The sequence below is a fragment of the Pseudonaja textilis genome, chromosome 2 (genome assembly GCF_049901715.1).
Source record: "Pseudonaja textilis isolate UNSWEBS1 chromosome 2, rPseTex1.2, whole genome shotgun sequence".
NCBI classification, from domain to species: Eukaryota; Metazoa; Chordata; class Lepidosauria; order Squamata; family Elapidae; genus Pseudonaja; species Pseudonaja textilis.
The window spans coordinates 12,781,809-12,804,382 of record NC_141991.1 but is presented as its reverse complement, the minus strand read 5'-3'; the positions used below and the strand labels follow the sequence as shown (position 1 = coordinate 12,804,382).

The window sequence follows — 22,574 nt, the reverse complement described above, 5'->3', positions numbered from 1 at the left end:
TAGGAACATTCCTGCAATTACAACTCTACATAAGCGTAAGTTGGTTTGTTTACACACCCCACATTAATTTAAGGAAAATGGAACCCTTCAGATTGAATGGCCTTGATTTCGCCAAGAGGCAAAACTAGAAGCAAGGCGAAAAGTTTCTCTGGAGCAGTCCTTTCCTGGAGAACTTTGGGTCCTATCTCTTGGAGAAGGCTCCATGACTGACGTTGCAAGACAAGCACAGGGAATCCAGAACACCCTCGGTCCATCAGCGATGCCGAACAGGGCCAGGCTAAAGAGCTGCAGAGCATCCATCCAGTTGCCAGCAGAAGTGCCTGGCTGCCCCAACTGTCTCCATCTTCCCAAATGGAGCAGAGTCCCACAAGGTTTCCCCACAGAAGTTCAGGCTTAAGGGTCATTTCCTGGACGGCTCACACAGGCTCACCCCACCCAAGGGAAGATGGGCGTATGTCTCCACGTTGACCCTATCACCTACCACTTCTTGGACTGGTGGACAGTTCTAAGGCAGCATAAGACGATCATTTTTGCCTGCATTTCCTGATTTCAAACATTACTAGAAAATGCGAGCTTTTAGCATGAACTTACAAGTTTTGACATAACAATTTTTATTATAAAAAGAGTACAAAGTATAAAACTATAAAAAGTACAAAAATAGTTTTTTCACATTGGCTTTGTTATCAGAAAGTGGGAATCCACGAGAAATTGCCAGCTCTTTATTCCAGGGCTGTTTCATCCATTCTGCGTGAAGAAAAACCTTGAATGAAGGAGAAATCAGGATTTTTATACCCTCTGGGCCACTGTGATGGGGATCTGATTAGCTGACAGTTTTGGGGGAAGGAGGGAGATATTGTGGAATGAAAAGCACATTATCCTTTGTTGTAAAAACTGTCCTTTTCAAAGTTGGAGGAAATATAAAAGGGAAGGATGGTTTAGATCAGGGGTCGCCAACCTTTTGGATCTCAGGGACCATCAAACCCATAATTTTAAATCCTGCGGACCACTAATATGAATTTTGACTGATGGTAGCTTGCTGACCTTGGTGGAAAAGTTGGTCCCATATTCCAGAGCTGCAGTAGTCACCTGACTGGCCCTTTGGTCATCCAGGAGCAGCTCCTCCAGTCCATGGCAGGCCGGTGCATCCAGGTGGAGGAGCAGCTGCTCTGGGATGACCAAAGGGCCAGTCCTGTGGCTACTGCAGCTCTGGAATATGGCACCGACTTTCCCACCAACATCAGCAAGCCACCCCGGAGTGAATTTCCCTCCCCCGTCATTGTTCTTACCTTCCAGTTCTAGCTTGCAGGGCTCTACTGAAGGTAAGATTTGCACTCGGCCAAAGTGTGGGGCCAGCAGGTTGGTAGGCCATGTGGGTACGCAGCCTTGTGTTCCCGCGCAGCCTGGATTAATTGCTTTGGGGGAGGTGCTTTGAGGCGACATATCTCTGCGGACCACCAAAATTTTCTCAGCCCAGTCCACTGGTTGGCGATCACTTTAGATCAAGGGTGTCAAACTCAAGGCCTGGGAGCTGGATCCAGCCCATGGGGTTCTTAAATCTGGCCTGCAGAGCCACCCTGGAAATAATGAAGAACCAGCCGCCGCAGATGTGGTATTCAGCAGGTTCTGATCAGTTCTGGAGAACCAGTAGTGGAAATTTTGAGTAGTTCAGAGAACCGGCAAATCCCACCTCTGAATGGCCCTGCCCTATCTATTCTCTGCCCCCCAAGTTCCAGCTGATTGGCTGGGTCTTCTTTGGTTCCCCTGCACAGGAGAACAGAGCTGGAAAGCAGGTTAGTGGGTTGGGGAGGGAATGGGGATTTTACAGTATATCCTTTCCCTGCCACGCCCAGCAAGCCACGCCCACAGAACTGGTAGTAAATTTTTTTGAATTCCACCACTGGGTCGGTGGTGCTTCTGCCAGCGAAAACAAAGCTCAGGAGGGCTGCAGGTGGCTCTCTTGATCTCTGATTTTGCTGGCAGAGGGTTGCAGGAGGCCGTTGCAGCTGAAAATGGAGCTAGGGAGCCCTTTTTCGCTGGCAGAGCACTCAGGTCACCACCTGCGCCCTGACTCAAGTGATGTTGAGCTGGCCATGCCCCCTGTCAAACACAACCCTGATGCTGTCAGCTTTGGAAGCCATATTAGCACCAGATGCTTCCATGCTGCCACATTCTTGAGCCTGGGAAAATGGGAGGGGGGAGTTTCTTGGAGCATATGTGGTTAGACATAATAGCATTCTTTTTTTAAAATCAAGGTCATGTTATTTCTGCACTTGGCTGAGAGGACGTCTCAAGCTGGGACGGATAGTGATTGGGGCATGTGATGCCCTGAGAGGTGCAGGGGGTGCATTTGTAATATTTTACTTATTGAAGGGAAAGTTGGAACTTTCAGATTTGGGATTTCCCAGATGTGCCAGATTACTACTGTAATAAAAGGAACCTTTGAGAAGATGTCTGGAGTTATTGGTTGGATGTGAGGTTTTCTGGAACACTGACAGATGTGTCCCTCAATGAAATCAAGTTTGACACCCCTGGTTCAGATAATTGGGGGTGGGGGGGTGTCTCGTAGAGGGGAAAGCTTCCTGGGTTTTTTTCTTTTTAACTTTCTGAACAATAATTCCCTTGTTAAGGTTGTGCAAATAAATGTGTGGATGAGCTTGGCAGACCAGAGGAAGAGAGGCTTCTTACGAAACAATTGCAAAAGAGAGAGAGGTGCCCAGAGTGGGTTAAAACTTCAGAGAAAGAAACTACAAAAGGATCTGCCTTAATCATCATAAGCAGTTAAAAGTGGCAGTTGGAGAAGTTTGTACTTCTCAGGCTTTGGCAAGATTTTGCTTCCTGCCTGGCTTAACGGGTGGGCGGATAGGCAGTCCTTGAGCTAAATTCCAAAAAGGCAGATATGGACAGAGAGATTTGTAGAACGAAATGTTTACTTGGGTTGCCCTTCCCTTCTGCCTCCTCATGGCAGGATGTTTATAGAGATTATCAATCATCCAGGCTGTCACAAATGTACTTCCCCTCCCCTTCCCCCAAAAGGCAGCTGGATTTTCTTTGTTTTTTTTTCTCTTCAAAAATGTTTTGCTTCTTGGCCGAACAGCTTAGAAACTGAACAACTGAACTGAACTTCGAACTAAAGAAGAAGGTTCTTGGGTTAGACGCGAAACATTTCCAAAGTGGGCAAAAAAAACACAAAAAAGTCCCTTTGGAAGAAATGTCCCTCTGGGTTCAGTTCCAAGTGGGAAGAAAGATACTAGAAACATGGAGGCTGGTTGGAAAGATGGTTCATTGGGGAAGCAGAACCACCAAGCATGTGTGATTCTGGGCAGCTGACCACATGGAGGGGAGAGTGAGATATATTTATACCCTCTGTTGGGCTTTGAACTTGCTTCCTGTTCCTGGGGAAAGAAATGTATCTTGATTGGTTGCTGTCAGAGGTCACCACTAGCTTTTTAGGTTGTCTATGTGCTAAGTTTGGTTGAATCAGCAATAGTTTGCTGGGTGGTGCAGTGAAGGGCAATTGAGTGGCTCTGCCTGAAGGAGGTAGATCTTTGCTATGTACAGTAGACTGGCCCAGGCCTTAATGGCCCATTAACAAAGTGGGAGGGGGGCTGAGTTTCTGCCTCCCTGAGTTTCTACCTCTCTTTTAGGGGAAATATTCTGCTCTTTTAGTATATCCTAAAAATTTTAATTTTTCTAGGAGGGGGGTGGACTTTAACTTCCTACAAAAGAAAACAACAACAATAGAAAGACCAGTAGTCTTTTGGGAAAAAAAGAACTTTTGGGTATTTATGGGAAGAGGGGTTTTTAGAAAATAGCTTGACCCCTTCCTCTCTGTGGCAGCCCCTCAAATATTGGAAGACTGCTATCATGTCTCCCCTAGTCCTTCTCTTCACTAGACTAGCCAGGCCCAGTTCATATGTTTTAGCCTCCAGTCCCCTAATCATGGTTGCTCTTTTCTGCACTCTTTCTAGAGTCTCTACATCTTTTTTATAGCGTGGTGACAAAAACAGGATGCAGTACTCTTGGTGTCGCCTTACTAAGGCTTTATAAAGTAGAATTAGTACCTCACATTGCTACCAACCTGCCTTCCATTGAGGACCTGTATACAGCACGAGTCAAAAAGAGGGAGGGTCCTGGCACCCAGCAGCACCAGGGTATTTCCAGTTCACTTACATTTCTGAAGTAACATCATCAAAGCCAGCAACAGGACAAGAGGGATGGTCCCCAGCAGAACAAATCTCTCTCTGGCTAAAGGAGGAGAAACACATTTCTGATTAGAGCACAGAATAGTAAGAGTTGGAAGGGACCTTGGAGGTCTTATACTTCTCATCGCTTCTCATCGCTCCTTATCACCCATCCCCTCCCACTTGTAACTGTATGACTGTAACTTTGTCGCTTGTATCCTTACAATTTATATTGACTGTTTCCCAGTATGATTTGACTCCTTATTGTACCCTATGACTATCATGAAGGGTTGTACCTAATGATTCCTGACTCATAATGAATGTATCTTTTCTTTTATGTATACTGAGAGCATTTGCACCAAGACAAATTCCTTGGGTGTCCAATCACACTTGGCCAATAAAGAATTCTATTCTATTCTATTCTATTCTATTCTATTCTATTCTATTCTATTCTATTCTATTCTATTCTATTCTACGACGAAGTTCCCACAACTTCCAAGGGAAAGCTGTTCTATTGGTTGATTATTCTCACTGTCAGAAAGTTTCTCCTTATTTCCAGGCTAAATCTCTCCTTGTTCAGTTTCCATCCGTTATTCCTTGTCTGGCCTACAGGCACTTTAGAAAATAGCTTGACCCCTTCCTCTCTGTGGCAGCCCCTCAAATATTGGAAGACTGCTATCATGTCTCCCCTAGTCCTTCTCTTCACTAGACTAGCCAGGCCCAGTTCATATGTTTTAGCCTCCAGTCCCCTAATCATGGTTGCTCTTTTCTGCACTCTTTCTAGAGTCTCTACATCTTTTTTATAGCGTGGTGACAAAAACAGGATGCAGTACTCTTGGTGTCGCCTTACTAAGGCTTTATAAAGTAGAATTAGTACCTCACATTGCTACCAACCTGCCTTCCATTGAGGACCTGTATACCGCACGAGTCAAAAAGAGGGCTGTGAAAATATCCACAGGTCCCTTACATCCTGGACATAAATTGTTTCAACTTTTACCCTCAAAACGATGCTACAGAGCACTGCACACCAGAAAAACTAGACCAAGGACGGTTTCTCCCCGCACACCATCACTCTGTTTAACAACTACCAGTAATTCCCACAACACTGTCAAAGTGTTTTACAAAGTGTTTTACTTAAAAACCTATTTATTAAGACTGTATTATTATTATTATTATTATTATTATTATTATTATTATTATTATTATTATTATTATTATTATTATTATTATCATTATCATTATCATTATCATCACCATCATCCTTCCTATTTCCTATCTCCTTTTCTACTTATGAGTATAACCTTGTTGCCTTTGTCTTTACAATTTATATATTTTTTAGTCTCCTAGTATGATTGCTTATTTAGTGTCCTATGACTCTCACTAAGTGTTGTATCTTATGATACACGAGGAATGTATTTATGGTGCCTATGATCATGATTTATCACTTATACCTTTTATGTACACTGAGAGCTTATGCACCGAAGACTAATTCCTTGTTTGTCCAATCACACTTGAATTCTATTCTATTCTACATGATCTTGATTGAGTCCCTCTGTTAATGCAAATTAAAAAAGCATTGGCTTTTTTGGCTTCCACTGCACTCTTTTTGCTTCCCTTACAGCTCATATTAATAATGTTTCTTTCTGGAAGCCATTAGCCACATGGAAGCCAAGAGCCATATGGCTCTTACTGGAAGGTTGGGATGTGGGGCAGTGGTGGGATTCCAAAAAGTTTTACTACTGGTTCTGTGGGCGTGTCTTGGTGGGCATGACAGGGGAAGGATACTATAAAATCTCCATTCCCACCCCACTCCAGGGGAAGGATATACTGCAAAATCACCATTCCCTCTCTATTCCTGGGGGACAGTTACTGCAAAACCCGCTTTCCAGCTCCGTTCTCCTGTGCAAGGCAAGCAAAGAAGACCCAGCCGATCAGCTGGGACTTGGGAGGCGGAGAATAGATGGGGATGGGACCAGTCAGAGGTGGTGTTTGCCGGTTCTTTGCACTACTCAAAATTTCCGTTACTGATTCTCCAGAATTGGTCAGAACCTGCTGAAGACCACCCCTGATGTGGGGGCTCTACCGTTAGCATCATCTCAGCAGAAGGTTCTATCAGAAGGACAAGGGGATGTTTCATACTCTGCATCTCAAGATTTGAGATGGTTTAGCAGAGACCTTTTTTTTTTCTCATTCTTTCCAACATGGGTGCTAATTCCTTTCTACCTACCCGGATGTTGCAGTTTCTCATCTGGCTTCTCCTTCCAGGCCAAGAGCAGGGGCTCCTGCAAGTTGTCATGCATCACATGGCACCAGTAATGGTTCTTCTCCTTGGGGTCAATCTCAATGCTGAGCCAGACATAATAGGTCCCATCTGAGTTGGGGGCCACGTTCCTACGGAGGGTCTCGTAGACACAGGCCTCTCCATCCCTGGTCCAGGTGGTCTGGATCTCCTTGGGGTAGAAGCCAAAGGCCTGGCAGGTGAGGACTTCCAGGTTGTCATCCACCACCTTTGAATTCACCTTCCCCACTGGGGGCTCTGCAAAAACCAAGAAACAAAATGAGTCCAGAGCAGGAATGTCCTCCTATGACTCGTCCTGTCTCACACACTCTTTGCTTCTCTCCTGAACATCTAGTAGGCTTCAAAATTTAGACACGCTAGAGCCCCCTGGGAAGCCAGGGACAACACAAGGTTGATTTTTTTCCAAAATAGGGCCTCCCTTCCCACCTGCATCCTCAAATGTCCAGCCTAGAGAGATCCCCAAGGGTTCAACTCATAAAGCATTCCTGGCTTGCTCTTGAGTGGCCATAAGGAGGAGGGGGGAAGAGATCTGATGGAGCAGTTCATTGCTATGACCAGATCCATGCATACCTTTCTCCAGATTGTGTCTCAAGTTATCAAGCCCAGCCGGAGAGGTGTGTTTTCCACAGCCCCCTGAAAGTGCTTTGTTGGAGAATATGATTTATGACACACCCTGAGAGGAGGGGGGAAACAGGTTAATAGGTGAACAGTACATTATATTGGGCAGAGATGACTGCACTTGGGAAACTTGCTGACATGTTGCTCCTAATAAATAATTGGATTTCTTTTGAAACTTGGCTCGAGGCTCATGAATTAATTAGGGCATCCGTCGGAACCCTGACACAAGGTTTCTTCTCCAATGGACTCACCTGTCCTCTGTAGAGCTTCCTTCCCAAAGGACAGGTATCTCTTCAGCAACACAGGGCAAGTCTCCTCCAGGAAGTGTTTATTTTCCTGGAACCATCCTGGATGATCCTCCCACTCCTCCTTGACCTTCTGGGCCTGCGGCTGAGCTGTCACCCATCTGAAGGTCTCCTTGTCGAAGCTGATGAAGTCCATCCCATCGTAGCCATAGTGGAAATATCCTTTGCTCCCATCTTCCCCGAGTTCACAGCCCAAAATCGCCTGCCAGGTGTGGAGCCCTGAAGTAGAAACTCAGTGAGGTTGGGAAGGGTGGGGATTCCTCCCCCCACGCATTCCCTTCTCACCCCCTCATCAGGAGTTTCAATCTCTTTCTAGATGAAGGCTGTGAAATTTGACTGTCAACAGCTACAAAACTATTTCACAAATAGTGTGTGTGTGTGTGTGTGTGTATGAATGGGTTTTTCCCGTTATCTATCTCCCCTCCCCCAAGAAAAATATGACATCGTTATCTCTGCATCCTTGGAGACCAAAAAAGACAAAAGAATTCCTGGCACTTGGATATGATTCCTGCAATGCATGTGTGGGTGGTTTCATAGCTGCTTTGTCCTGTCTTTGTGGAGTGTGTGTGTGTGTGTGTGTTTTGGGGGTGGGTGGGTCATTCTGCTTCCATTCCACAATCTGTGGCAAGTTGTTTCTTTGCTTGATAGTTGAAACAACAGGATGTGGAAGATGAGTAATTGAGAGTGAATTCATGGCTGAAGGGAAAAATCTGCCTGCTCACCTTCATTTTGGGGGTGGCCATTTTGTGGACTTTTCAGGTCAGCCCTGAATATCCAGTCAGGGTCCAGGCAGCTTTTCATCTTCACCATCTCCATCCAGGGCACCAGAGGCTCCAACATCCTGGTATGGTTGTCATAGCGAGCGATGGGCTGGTCATCCAAGTGGACCATGGAGAGAAACTGGGGGAGCTCCTGGCTGGGCCCTGACACTTGCAAGTAGGAATAAGACAGGGAATGTTTGGAAGAGCCTGGAGAGGGTTGTGGTAAAGGGTCAGAATTAGGAAATCTACAACTCAGGACCATCTCTGAACCTCACTATCATCAGTAACCCTCTTTGAATTTATGGTACCAAAGCCGATAACCCGGCATTGCCCTGGTATTTATTTATCCTAATCCTGTATTAGATAGGAAAAGCCCTGATACAAATGTAATTTCTAACGTTGGATTTTCCCCCTTACCAGAGAGACCCCCCTTGTGAAGTACCGTGAAGCCGTTACTATGGCAACTCCACAGTGCTGTACAGTAGAAGCCATTTTAAGGCACAACAGGTTATATCTTAACAGAACACACACCCCAAGGGATGTTAGGGGTGTCTTACCCCCACAGTATTTGTTTCCAGAGAGAAGTAATTTGCGTACCAAAGTGGCTCAGGTTCAAGTATCCCTTTATTGAGTACATCATATTGGCACTTAGAAAGATGAAACTAGCTCTAAATTATTCCCACATGGGAATAGTTAAAAGAATAAGATTTCCCCCCTCACCCTCCAGGTCTCTTAGGTCACATGGGCCAATCAGTTCAGTCACAGGTTCCCACTTGGTTCTGACAGGTATCCAATGACATGATCTTGGTTCACACACCAGGTTGTGACTAGCTGTTGTGGCCCACTACCGGCCAGCCAAGCTGGCAGCAGATTTGGACAGTAAGGAGGTTGGGGAGGAACATGGGCCAGTCTTGGAGTATGGGGGTAGGCTCTGACGAGTGCTCTGCGTCGGAGGCAGAGATGAGGCCAGGCCATCTGGCAGTTATCAGCTTCTTTTGGAGTCAGACATCAGTGAAGCAGAAGAACAGCTGGAGCCTGTTCCCAGTGTACTCACGTGCAGAGCTGCCAGGAGAAGGGAAAAGCTAAGGAACAAGAATTGACTCAGGAGTAAAGCCACAGGTGGATGGTGAATGGCCTCTCCCATAGGGAATAAAGAGGAGTGAAAGGTGTTTGCAGGAGACAATGAGTTCAATTCATTAGGGTGAAGATCTGTTCCTGACTTCTTGCCAAGTATTGTCTTCTACAGAGTGGTGTTTGGAAGATATCGGCCTGGCAGTTCTCCAAGCCTGATAAAGGTCTGTAGTTGTAAAATCTCTTGAAAGACTGTTGGCCGGGACTTTGCTGGAGAGGAATTCCCTTTAACCTAAATAAAATGGGCTTTTATCAGGATGAGGAGTTGGCTTTGTGCTTTTGGGACGCCTAGGTCAGAACACTAGCCAACTGAGGCACCACATTCCTAAGTGTCCCCTCCACCTTGAATGGCAACCAAGAAATGAAACATCATTTCAGTTGAAGTCATTTTGCAGGTTGACGGAGAATATTTGTAGCTCAGGGTTGAAATGAGAGATCCTTGGTGATACCTGAACTTGCTTGTTCTCTTGCAGATGTTTCACTACTCAGTTTCACTGCCCAAACTAGGTAACATCATCAGTGCTACTGCTTGCACTGATGATGTTACCTACTGAAAGGATTAGAGCATATACAGAGTGCATATGCAGAGTGGGCCTGGCTCAATCTTTGATTCCCTTGCTAAGCTGGGCTGGTCTGCATTGTAACTTGTGCTGAGCTAGCAGCTGAACCAACTGCAGAGATAAAAACTTCTAGGTGAACTGCCAACCTTAGCCTAGGAATGTAACTGCTTGAGAAATGCAAAAATGCATCAATCTGCTTGCTGCAACTAACTTAGAATGTGTTCTTCCCAGCAACTTAGAATGTGAGAAACGAAGCTTTGGACTAAAATGTATTTCTTTCCAGTCCATCTAAGTAAGGTTTGTTTGCAGAAGCGCTGAGAAAATTTCATGAGCTTTGCACGATATGAAATAATGTTTCCATAGCAATGACGGGTCTTTGCAAGCTGTGTAAGCCAGTGGTTACCAACCAGTGGGCTGGGGATCACTGGTGGTCCACAGAGAAATGTCACCCCCAAAGCAATTAATCCAGGCTGCGCGGGAACACAAGGCTGCGCCGCCCACATGGCCTGTGGGAACACAAGGCTTGCATCGCTTGCATTGTGAATAACACAAGATAATGAGGGGAGGGGGAAAGGGCAGAGGAGGGGAACTTGCCCTATTCACTCCACGTGCCTGGCTAGGCCACTGGGATGCTTCTGTTTGCTTCTTTCTTCTGCTGCTTTTGGCTGCACACAAGGAAAGCAGCAAAAGTCTTTCTTTCTCTCTCCCAAACTCCACCAGAAATGAGGGGCCCTGCAAGACATCCTGCTCCAAGAGGCTGCGCCAGCATGACAAGTCTCACAAAGACTCATTTCTGGCAGAGCTTGGGGGAGAGAACGAAAGACGTCTGCTGCTTCTGCTGCTTTCGTTGTGTGATACCAAAAGTCTCTCTCTCTCTCCCCGAGAGCAGAGCTGGAGACGGTATCCTGCAATCCCAAATAATCGATTGGTAAGAAAACAGGTCGGGGAATTTTCCTGAAGACTTTTTGGGGGATTTTCCCAGGGTCTCTGGTCCATGGGATTTAAAATTATGAGTTTGGTGGTCCCTGAGGTCCAAAAGGTTGGCGACTCCTGGGGTAAGCTATAAAAGTTCAAGAAAAAGTTTTTGCACATGCGCCTGCTTCTCTTTCTCTCGGCCTTGCTTTTTAAGGTGGGGGACTAAAAGGTCTCCCAGTTTTTACTTTCTGATCAGAGAAATAAAACTGATTATCTGTGGCATGTTCAGAGTTTCATTCGACTTAACATGTCACAAGACCTAAAATGGACACCTTACATCAAAAACGTCATCAAAAAAGCACAACAAAGAATGTTCTTTCTGCGCCAACTCAGGAAGCTCCAACTGCCCAAGGAGCTGCTGATCCAGTTCTACAGAGGAAATATTGAGTCTATCATCTGCACCTCTATAACTGTCTGGTTTGGTTCTGCAACCCAACAGGACAGACCACAGACTTCAGAGAGTCATTAGGACTGCAGAAAAAACAACTACTACCAACCTGCCTTCAATCAAAGACCTGTATAGTGCACAAGTCAAAAAGAGGGCTGTGAAAATATTTACAGACCCCTCACATCCCAGAAATAAACTGTTTCAATTCTTACCCTCAAAATGACGCTATAGAGCACTGCACACCAGAACAACTAGACACAAGGAGTTTTTCCCCGAACACCATCACTCTGCTAAACAAATAATTCCCTCAACACTGTCCAACTATTTACTAAGTCTGCACTACTGTTAGGAATATAAGTCACCTAACAGGTATTTGGGTTAGAAATATATAAACCAGGATAAACATTTTAGTACTATATCTTTAAGGGAATGCAAGACCATGCAATTGGGTGTGGTTTCTCAAACAGCCATAAGATGGAGCCAGAAACCTGGGTTGTTTAGTCTTAGTCTCAGAAGAGAGTGTGTCTGAGTATCTCTTTTTCCTTCTATTGGAAAATATTGCGGTTCCTCCATTTTCTTCTAATTGACTGCTATTACTGGGTTTAATATAAGTCTGTTACTGAACTGTTTTTTGACACTGGAATTTGATATTTGGATTATCCCTGGATTGAAAAGTGACTGATTTTACCTGCGAGTGACTTTGGACTTTTGGACTTTGCTTAAACCTTTCTTGAAGTAAAAACCTACATTTACTGTACAGTATATCTGTGTACTGTGTAAGTATTATTCAAACACTTCTCTCAAATACGTCTCCCTATATGCGCTCATTCTCCTAATGGGGAATTACCTCAACAACTATTACTGAAGGACTTTCGGTTTGTCGGCTTCGGTGACAGCAGGGATTCGCGTTTCTCCGCGATCCCTGCTGTGCTAGCCACCTTGGTGCCTCCGATCCTGACGGATTTGGAGGCTAAGGCTACCCTGTTGGGGTAGCTGAAGATAGGGGGGATCCGGACAGGGGTTGAGGGGTATCGCAGACCCCCTCCCCAGCTGGCAATAACCCCCTTCTCTCAAGACGGTGGAGCAGCGGTCTTAATGGCCACCACGAAGAAGCCGACAACTGGAAAAAGAATGCGCAGGAGGAAGAAGTAGTAGTTTTAAAACGAAAGTTTTTTCTTGGTCGAACTGGGACCTTAAGGATATATTTAAATACCTGGGAAAGTATTGGCTCTTTTCTGGATGCTACAATGTTCCCAATTGATGTTTTCAGCGGCGAAGGAAAGAGTTGAAAAGGGAAAGTTACTCTCCCTCCCTTATGGAATTAACAAATGGACAAGGAAAACCTGCTTTTTAATAGAAGGTAAAACCTAAACTCCTTTGTTATAAGTGGAAAGGGAGGGGCTTGGGAAAAAAATTATTCTAAGACTTTGCTGGAGGAGATGCCTTGAAGATAAAGAGAATAGAAGTTAATTGTAAAAAAGATTTAAAGCACAAATTGTGCGTTTTTTTTCCCCCCTAATTTGACTTCACCCCTGGAAGAGAAATTGTAAAAGGAAGAAGTTTGTACTCTGCCTGGACTGTTTGATGACTTTGGGATTTTGGGACTTTTGGGAACTGTTTTAAGCTTGGAAATAATTGATTGGCTTAATAATAATAAGAGGATACAGAAAAAGAAGAATAAACAGTTTAAAATGGCTCTATCTCTTGATGAACTAAAAAAACAATATTTAAAAATAAGGAAAGAAGGCAAACATGTTATGGGAGAAGCCCTTTGTTTCCTAGATATGGCGCTTGTCATGTGTCAGCAAATTAAACAACAGCTGGAAGAAGCCGAGGAAGAAGAAGCCATTTTTAACGAACTAAATGGTGTGACTAAGAAAGAAAGGAGAAAGAGAGGAGTGAAAAAGAAGGACTTAAGAAATAAAAAAATATTTATGAAAGAGAAAATAAGATGCAAAAACAACAGAATGCTAGAAAGCAAAAAGGAAAGAGGAATGCAACAGAAAGGGGAAACCAAGAAGGCAGAGGTCTGGAGAGGAGGTGGTAAAAAAGTTTAGGCGGGCTAAGAAGGAAAGGGAAAAGGGGGAAAATGTTACAAAGGTATAAAACAAGATGGAGAAAAGAAATTCTTTTTTAGGGATAATGGGTAATGTATGGGTGTTTTTTTTTTTTAAAAAAAGGGGATTCTGCAAAGTACACATGAGTATTGTAATAGTGGTATTTGTATTATAAGTAGATAATCAGAACTTTTTAAGATCTAATAAAAGACTAAAATATTAAGGTATAACTTTAAAATGTTTAATAATGAATGATTTTAAGTTTTAATAAAATACTAAAGGGAATGTCTAAAATATTAGTCTAAATATAGAGTTTAATGGATTAATGTGTTGACTGTTATGGATTTATTATTGTAGTATTGGTTTTTGAAATAGTAGAATGTACTAAGCAGAATCTGATTGGAATTTAGGTGTTATTTTAAATTTTAATTTAGGGGAATGATAGAAAGGCATCATACTCTGAATAGTGATTCCAGGGGAAACTATTTTTTTTCTATATTGGAAATGAGACAGATGTAAATGGAGAAATGGACAAAAGATATAAAAATATTTTCATAAAGCAAGATTAAATACATAAAATAGAATTAAGACGAGGGAAAAGTGGAGTGGAGTTATATAATAGATATAGAATGGTAAACAAGATAGGCAATGGTATATAAGAAGAGCATGAATTTAATTGAAGTCCATACAAAAAGAGGTAATCTGGGGCCAAGTGACTTTCTAAAAGAAAGTTTTATGTTTTTATGTTTATGTTTTATGTGTGTGTGTTCAATTAAGAATTAAATAATAAAATCTCGGAGGAAGACTATATGCGAACAGTTACAAACAAGCCAGAGGAAAATATAAATGTGATGATTGAATAGCAGATAAATTAGAAAGGAAATATGATTGAATAATGACTAAAGAGAAATAATGTGGAATTTGGTAAAGGGAATTTACGTGTTTATATGGAAATGGGATAAACTATAAGTATGTGATATAAAACAATGTGTTACCTGCCTTGTAAATATTTACAATGGAAAGAGGTTTTATGTTTTTAATGTTTAATGTTGTTTTGTTTTGTTTGTTTGTAAAATTAATAAAACTTGTTTTTTTTTAAAAAAACACAACTATTACTGTTAATCTTCTCATCACATCACCCACCCCCTCCCACTTGTGACTGTATCTGTAACTTGGTCACTTGTGTCCTTACAATTCATATTGACTGTTTCCTAGGATGATTTGATTGCTTATTGTACCCTATGACTATCATTAAGTGTTGTACCTTATGATTCTCGACTCTTGATGAATGTATATTTTCTTTTATGTACACTGAGAGCATTTGCACCAAGATAAACTCCTTGTGTGTCCAATCACACTTGGCCAATAAAAGAATTCTATCTGTTTAAAATTCTATCAATCTATCTTTCTTTTCTATCTATCTTATCTCTCTATCTATCTTATCTATCTATCTTATCTATCTTATCTATCTATCTTATCTATCAAAGAGCTGCACTTGAAAAACCTTACACTACTTTGGGTAATGAAACATCCGCAAGAAAACAAGCAAGCTCAAATTTATTGGTGGCATTTTAACAGTCCTGTTTGTAAACCTGGAAGGGGACAATTCCCCAAGATAGTCTGAATGACCCTAAAGAAAGCTAAAGGGATCACTTGGAAATGGGAGTTTCTGTATCAGCTGGCTGGAGTACTAGAACTAGTTCTGACCTTATGAGCTGCTTTTAAAGAAGACAGAGCTGGAAGGGACCTTTGAGGTCTTCAAGTCTGACCCCCTGCTCAGACAGGAAACCCTATACCATTTCAGACAAACGGCTGCCCAATCTTTTCTTTAAAAACTGTTGGAGCATTCACAACTTCTGGGGGCAAGTTGTTCCACTGATTAATTGTTCCAGCGGTCCAAGAACTATCTAACTCTCACCACACACACACACACACACACACACACACACACACACACACACACACCAAACACCCTCACATTTGTGCAAGAAGACTCTGCCCAGTCACCCCTCTTCCGGGAAATGCAACTTTCACTACAGATGAACAACTCAGTGAAGATCAAAGCAGGGGAAAAAAGAAAAAGTGAAAGTGGAGAAAACTCAGAGAACACATACCTTCCCCAACGGCAGGAAAGCCAAGACTCTACAAGTGCAGTAATGAAAGCCAAGTTTCTACACGTGCAGCAATAAAAGCCAAGATTCCACAGGTGCAGCAAAGAAAGCCAAGATTCTACAGGTGCAGGTATAAAAGCCAAGATTCCACAGGTGCAGCAAAGAAAGCCAAGATTCTACAGGTGCAGGTATAAAAGCCAAGATTCCACAGGTGCAGCAAAGAAAGGCAAGATTCTACACGTGCAGCTATAAAAGCCAAGATTCCACACGTGCAGCAAAGAAAGCCAAGATTCCACACGTGCAGCAATAAAAGCCAAGATTCCACACATGCAACAATGAACGTTAAGGCGGAGGGAGGTCCGGGACTGGACCGTCTTGGGTAATCGAAGCTCCGGGAAGGAAGGAGTACTGAATAGACGGCTGAAAAAAAAAGGCGGGGGGGCTTAACTGAGAAGGCGGAACGGCCAAGCAAGATGACAAATGTCGATCGGTGCTCCGAGGTATTTTTTCTCCCACCCAGAAGCCCCTCACCCCCAACAAGTCCGCGCAGTCCTTCTGGGTGTTGGCGGAGCGCCAGAAACGCATCTCTGGCAGGTAAAGAACCAGGAAAGGTCGGAGAGGCAGGTGCAGCCCGCGTTTCGTCCCCTCCCCGATCCCTGCGTTACTCACCGCAGCAGGTTCCCCGCAGCAGGATAAAGCCCCCAGCCGCCCCCAGGAGCCAGAGGGGTGCAGAGTGGAACAGCATGCACGCAGCCGATATGCGCCCAAGTTGGGCTCCTGCAAGAATCTATTCCCGCTAGATTTTCGCTTTTGACCTCTCCCTCCCCCGTTTTGGCGGGAAAACCAGTTAAGGAGTGGAACTCTAAAGAATATGCAGGAGAGAAAGCTAGAATAGAATAACAGAGTTGGAAAGGGACCCTTGGAGGTCTTCTAGTCCAACCCTGTTTTTGTACAATTTTATTCTACTGTACTTTACTAATACTTTACTAATACTAATTAGTTTTACTAATACTAATTTATTTGATTCTTTTTGTTTTTATTCTTTTTGTTCTTATTTTTTGTTTTAAATATGGTTTAAATTGTGTAAGCCGCCTGGAGTCGCTATGGGTGAATATAAATAAAATAAAGTAAATAAATAAACAACCCCGTGCCTAGGCAGAAAACCAATCTAATCCAATGTGGTGGTGTTTTTTTACTGCAGAAGTAAAAAATATGTATCCAAGTGTTTTTAAGACAGGGAGAACACTCACTGCTTGTCACATTGTTCATTAATTTGTATCCCACCTTTATTTTTTATTTTTTATTTTTTTTTACAAATGAAGGCTGCGAGCATACCCGAGTTTAAATTTTGACTGAGGTATAAAGTATTGTAAAATTTTTGTAAAATACAAAATGCAAAAATACATAGAAAAGCCTGAGGGGGGGGGGGTTGTTATATATATAGTAACATTATGTGTGTGTGTGTGTGTGTGTGTGTATATATATATATGTGTGTGTGTGTGTGTGTGTGTGTGTGTGTACACACACACATATATGGCAATACAGAAGCCTGACGATGGCAGATGAGATTCTGCCGAAATGTTGCTACAACTTTAAAAGCAGAACCACAATGACGTGGGAAAATACCCGAACAAAGCTATAATGACGTGGGAAAATACCTGAACAAAGCTAACACACATATAAATATGGCTTGTTTCAAAGGTTATGGAAGGAGGGAAGGAGCGGGAGTAGGAGGAAGAGGAAGAGAAAGAGAATCGACAAAGCTCCGAAGTGTAGCCGAAGAACTGGAGCGTGCGGGTAAAAACAAGAGCAAACGCCGATCTCCAAGCGACTCCTCCTCCGCGCCTGGCCGCTGAGTTGATCTCTCTCTGATTGGTCTCCATCGCCCCGCCCTTTTGCAATCTTTCGCCCTCTCCCCGCCCCGCAAACTCCAGGCGTTGCTCTTGCCCTGCCCTTTTTCTCAGCGCTTTCTAGTAACGGGAGACAGAGCTGCTCTTAACCGCTTCGTCTTTTCCGCTCCAGGGCTTACTTAAATCAAGAGTGGAAGGCGGAAGTTGGGCTTTACCGCTTCAGAAACTCACCACCAGTCTTTACTTCGCCGAGGGATCCTTGGATGGATGTCACTCTCTCTCTCTCTCTCTCTCCCCTCTCTCTGTCTATCTTTGTGTATCTGTCTTTATCATATCACCTATCTATTGTTATATCCATTTATCTATTATCTATTTATATATATTATCTATTGTTATATCTATCTTATCAATCTATAGTTATATCTATTATGTATATCTATTATCTATATTATATCTGTCTTATCTATAGTTATATCTATTATCTATTTATATCTATTATCTGCCTTTAATTATATTATCTATTGTTATATCTATCTGTTATCTATAGTTATATCTATTATCTAGTTATCTTTATATCTTATCATTTATTATCTATCATATCTGTTTCTTATCTATTATATATATATATATATATATATATATATATATATATATATATATATATATAAAATCTTTATATCTATTATCCATTTATCTTTATCTATGTATCTATATATCTATTATCTAGTTATATCTATTATCTATTGTTATCTCTCTGTTATCTATTGTTATATCTACCTGTTATCTATCGTTACATCTATTATCTATTTATCTTTATCTCTATATCTTATCTATCATATTATCTATGTTTCTTTTTTTTTTTTTAAACAAGTTTTATTGATTTTTCAAGACAAACAAAACATATAAAACCTCCTTTCCAAGAACTACCCATAAACTTCAACAAGACAAACAAAGCATTATTCTTTAAAACATGGTTCCACATTATCACACTTGAAGCAAAACATTGGAGAAAAAAAAACCTCCTTAGTTATCATTTATACATATCTTTTCCCAATTTCTCTCCTTTAATTTCATTTCTCCAAGATTTTATTAATTTAGAATCAAACATAATCCACACACTAAACATAAAACATAAAACTTCTTTGAAAAGTGACTTGGCCCCAGGTTACATCTTTTTGACAGACCTAAATCAAATTCATGCCCACCTTATATACCCTTCATATTTCTTATTAACCATTTTGTATTTTCTATATAACTTCTCCCATCTTTTCACTCTCTTAATTATATTTTATTTATTTCATCTTATTTCAAAGTCATTATACTTATGTCTTTTGTCTGTTCTTTAGTAAACATCTATGTATCTCTTCCCTTTAACCAAAAAATTTCCCCTGTAATCGCTTTTTGAAGTATGACGCCTTCTCCTAAAATAAAACTTAAAATAATACATAATTTCCATTCTGATTCTGCTTAGTACCTTCTACATATTAAATCTTAAAATGAAAGAATAACAAACTTATAGTATAATTAAATGTATAATTTCTATTCTAATTCTAGTTCTAATAAGTACATTGTTTTAGAATAGAAAAATAAAATACTAAAGTTATAATAATATTAAAACACTAACAAATTAAACTTTAACTAAGCATTAATCATTTAACAGATCTCCTAATATTTAATCAAATATCAACATCCATCATTATTAAACATTAATATTTCATTAAATATTCCAATAAACTGTTCCAAATACAAATACTACAATACTATCTTATGCGCTCTTGCAGAATCTTCTTTAATTATAAGCTATCTATCATCCTTCATCTCTAAAGAAAAACTTTTTTAAAAAAATCTTGTCCTAACCCGTGGCTTTTTTTTCTTTTTCCCTCCCTTTCTTCTCCAATCTGGTCTTTTTGCCCCCTCCTCTCCTCTCCCCTTTTTAAGTTTCCTCTCTGTTGTAATTCTCTTTTCAATTGCTTTCTAACATTGTACCTTCTTTTCATCCTATTTTCTTTTTCTTGGTTGTTTTATTAAATCTTAAATTCTCCTTTTCCCTTCCTTCCTTCCCATTTTCTTTCTTAATCAAACTTTTAGTCCATTAAAGATGGCTTCTTCCTTTTCTTCTTCTTCTTCTCCTTCTCCTTCCTCCAGTGTTTGCTGAATGCGTAGAAACCGCCATTTCTAAAAGTGGAAGGCAGCTCCCAAAGAATCCTTGCCACTTTGTTGTCTTTCTTTTAATTTTTCATATTCCATTTTCAGTTCATCAACCGGTGGTACCATTATAAGTTTTTTTTTTTAAAAAACAACAACCCAGATTCTTTCAATCTTGAAGTAATTTCCAAATGTCAGAGTTATCAAACAATCCAAACAAGCAAAACTTTTTCCCTCTTCTTCTCTTTACAGTTTTTTTCTCCAGAGGCAAAATCCCAGATATATTTTAAAAGCCGTATTTCCATTAATTAATGGTCTTGTAATCTTCAAGGCGTCTCCTCCAGCAAAGTTTAGGAAAAAAATTTTTTTTTTTTTAGTCCTCCCCTTCCCACTTATAACAAAGAGCTTATTTTTACCTTTAGAGAGCAAGTTTTTCTGTGCTCCTTTGCTTTCTCCGTAGGGAGGGGGAGTGAGCTTTCCTTCAGCACTTTCGCTGATGTTACAAATTCTTTTGGAAACAAATGTATCAATCCAAAGTCAGGTTCCCAGGGTGTTTTAAAAGTACATCATGTCCTGGTTTAGCCAAGAAAACTTCTCCTTCTAAGTCTTCCTCCTGCGCAAACTTGTCCGGTTGAAGAATCCTTCATGGCTGCCGAGACAGCCGCTCATCCGTCTCGGGAAAAGGAGTCTAGCCGGCTGGGGAGGGGGTGCGATGTCCCCAGACCCCTGCTCGGATCTCCTCTGTCTTCCGCTGCCCCTTCAGGGTAGCGACAACCCCAAATCCAGTTGGATCGGGGTACCTTGACGGCGAGCACAGCAGGGACCCGCAGAGAAGCGGATTCCTGCCGTCGACGAAGCCTTACAACCCGGAAGTCCCATATTATCTATGTTTCTTATCTATCATTATATCTATATTTATCTTTATATCTATTATCCATTTATCTTTATTATCTATTATATCATCTAACTTTATATATCTGTTTATTATCTATATTATCTATCACTATACCTATCTGTTATATATAGTTATGTCTATTATCTATATATCTATTTATACATAATCTATCATATTTATTATCTATCTTATCAATTTATCTTTCTTATCTATTTATTTTTATATCTATTATCTATCTATCTTTATCTTCCTATCATCTTTCTTTCTCCCCCCTCCTCTTCCTCCCTCCCTTCTTTCTTCCTGTCACTCTAAGCTATTTAGAATGAGCTGGCTGGAGAGGGTGGGGCTGGGGTGATTGTGGTGGTGTTCAGATTTGGTGGCAATTGGTGGCCGCTGACACACACGGGGACGATGCTTCTGTGCCTGGTGCCCCTCTTGCTTTTAGGGGCAAGAGCCAGGGACTTGTCTCACAGGACTTGCAGTTTACAGTAGGGAGAGGAAGGTGGGTAGAAACGTTTAGGCCGGGCCGCGTCCCCCACAGAATGACTCCTTCCCCACCAGAAACTCACTGGATATCCTTGTGCCTCAGGCTGAGCCCCGTTTAATAACTTTTCTTCAAGTGCGTAATTTATACACTTAACTGCATCAGAATAGAATAGGAAGAGGAAGAGGAATAGAATAGAATAGGAATAGACTAGGAATAGAGTAGAGTAGAGTAGAATAGAATAGAATAGAACAGAATAGGAATAGACTAGGAATAGACTAGGAATAGAGTAGAGTAGAGTAGAGTAGAGTAGAGTAGAGTAGAGTAGAGTAGAGTAGAATAGAATAGAATAGAATAGAATAGTTGGAAGGAACCTTGCAGGTCATCTAGTCCAGTGGTCACCAACTGGTGGGCCGCCAGAAAGTTTTGGTGGGCCGCAGAGAAATGTCACCCTCAGAGCACTCCCAAAATCCAGGCTGTGCAGGAATAGAAGGCTGCGCTGCCCACATGGCCCACAGGAACCCTCCCTGCCCACTCACTCCTTACCTGGCAAACTTGCTGGCTAAGTTGCTATTTTTCCTTCCCCCCCACCCCCATCCATCAACTGTTCTGCTGTGCTGGGAGATTTAGATCAGCTAGAAAGCAGGAAACCATTGGATTTCTTGCTTTCTAGTTAATCTTTAGATCTTCGGCTCTACATTTAAGCAGAGCTGAACCTCCCTTAGGACTGAAGGTTCTATTGTTCAGTTGCAGACTCAGATAGCCGATGACAAAACACAGATCTCTAAATGAATCTGTGATTCTGTGAGCAACTCAATCTGCCTGCCTGCTTTGCCTGATTTTGAGTAAAAGTTGCTCTTTTAAAATAAAAAATTCAATATTTACATACATGGTGTGTTGTGAGATAATTTTGTGAGTTTGCTTGCAAGCAAATTTTATGTGACAGACTCAGGTAGCTGATGGCAGAAAGATAGAACTCTGATTTCTTATTCTGTGAGCAACTCAATCTGCCTGCTTTGGCTAATTTGGGGTAAAAGTTGCTCTTTTTTAATAAAAAACATTCAATATTTACATAAATATTTATAATATTTACGTACAAGCCATGCCCAGCCAGTCACAGGACCACTAAGCCACACCCACAGATTAGGCCACTAGCAAGATCCAGTTGTTAAGAAATTTGAATCACATCCCTGCCTCTGTGTGGTTTTTTTGTGCGTGTGTATGGGAGAGAGTGAGAGAGATTAGATCTCTCTCTCTCTCTCTCTCTCTCTCTCTCTCTCTCTCTCTCTCTCTCTCTCTCTCCCACAAACATCAGCAAGCCACCGCCAGTCAAATTCATATTAGTGGTCCCCAGGATTTAAAATTATGAGAGGTGGTCCCTGAGGTCCAAAAGATTGGCGATCCCTGTTCTAGTCCAACCCCATTCTCAGGCAGGAAACTCTATGCCACTTCAGACAAACGGTTGTCCAATCTCTTCTTTAAAATGTCCAATGTTGGAGCATTCACAATTTCTGGAGGAAAGTTGTTCCACTGATTAATTATTCTATCAGGAATTGTTTTCTTAGTTCTAAGTTGCTTTTCTCCTTGATTAGTTTCCACCCATTGCTTCTTGTCCTGCCGTCAGGTGCTTTGGAGAATAGCTTGACTCCCTCTTCTTTGTGGCAGCCCCTGAGATATTGGAACACTGCTGTCATGTCACCCCTGATCCTTCTCTTCACTGGACTAGCTTTGCCCAGTCCCTGCAACTGTTCTTCCGTATGTTTTAGCTTCCAGTCCCCTAATGCTCTTTGTCGCTCTTCTCTACATTCTTTGTA

The 22,574-nt window shown here is 41.8% G+C and overlaps 1 protein-coding gene across 3 annotated transcripts; it reads right to left on the bottom strand.

The window, feature by feature from the left end:
- Nucleotides 1-587: 587 nt before the first annotated feature.
- On the bottom strand, nucleotides 588-16,225 carry LOC113451497 (major histocompatibility complex class I-related protein 1-like). Of its 3 annotated transcripts, none has more exons than XM_026722882.2 (6): nucleotides 16,056-16,225; nucleotides 8,126-8,371; nucleotides 7,350-7,622; nucleotides 6,409-6,717; nucleotides 4,171-4,245; nucleotides 588-824 (listed from the first exon to the last, which is right to left on the bottom strand). In XM_026722882.2, the coding sequence occupies exons 1-6, from the start codon at nucleotides 16,129-16,131 to the stop codon at nucleotides 787-789; spliced, it is 1,017 nt and encodes a 338-aa protein (XP_026578667.2). In that variant the 5' UTR covers nucleotides 16,132-16,225; the 3' UTR covers nucleotides 588-786. The 3 variants fall into 3 exon arrangements, with proteins under 3 accessions (XP_026578667.2, XP_026578665.2, XP_087784544.1); XM_026722880.2 differs by having other exon boundaries at nucleotides 588-760; XM_087928418.1 differs by lacking the exon at nucleotides 4,171-4,245 and having other exon boundaries at nucleotides 16,056-16,201.
- Between the last annotated feature and the right edge of the window lie 6,349 nt (nucleotides 16,226-22,574).

Coding starts and splice junctions, on each gene's coding strand:
- LOC113451497 (XM_026722880.2), bottom strand. CDS start 16,131: ATGCTGTTCCACTCTGCACCCCTCTGGCTCCTGGGGGCGGCTGGGGGC. Junction 7,623..8,125: donor TGGCCACCCCCAAAATGAAG/GTGAGCAGGCAG, acceptor TTTCTACTTCAG/GGCTCCACACCTGGCAGGCG. Junction 761..4,170: donor GATGATGTTACTTCAGAAAT/GTAAGTGAACTG, acceptor CCTTCATTCAAG/GTTTTTCTTCACGCAGAATG.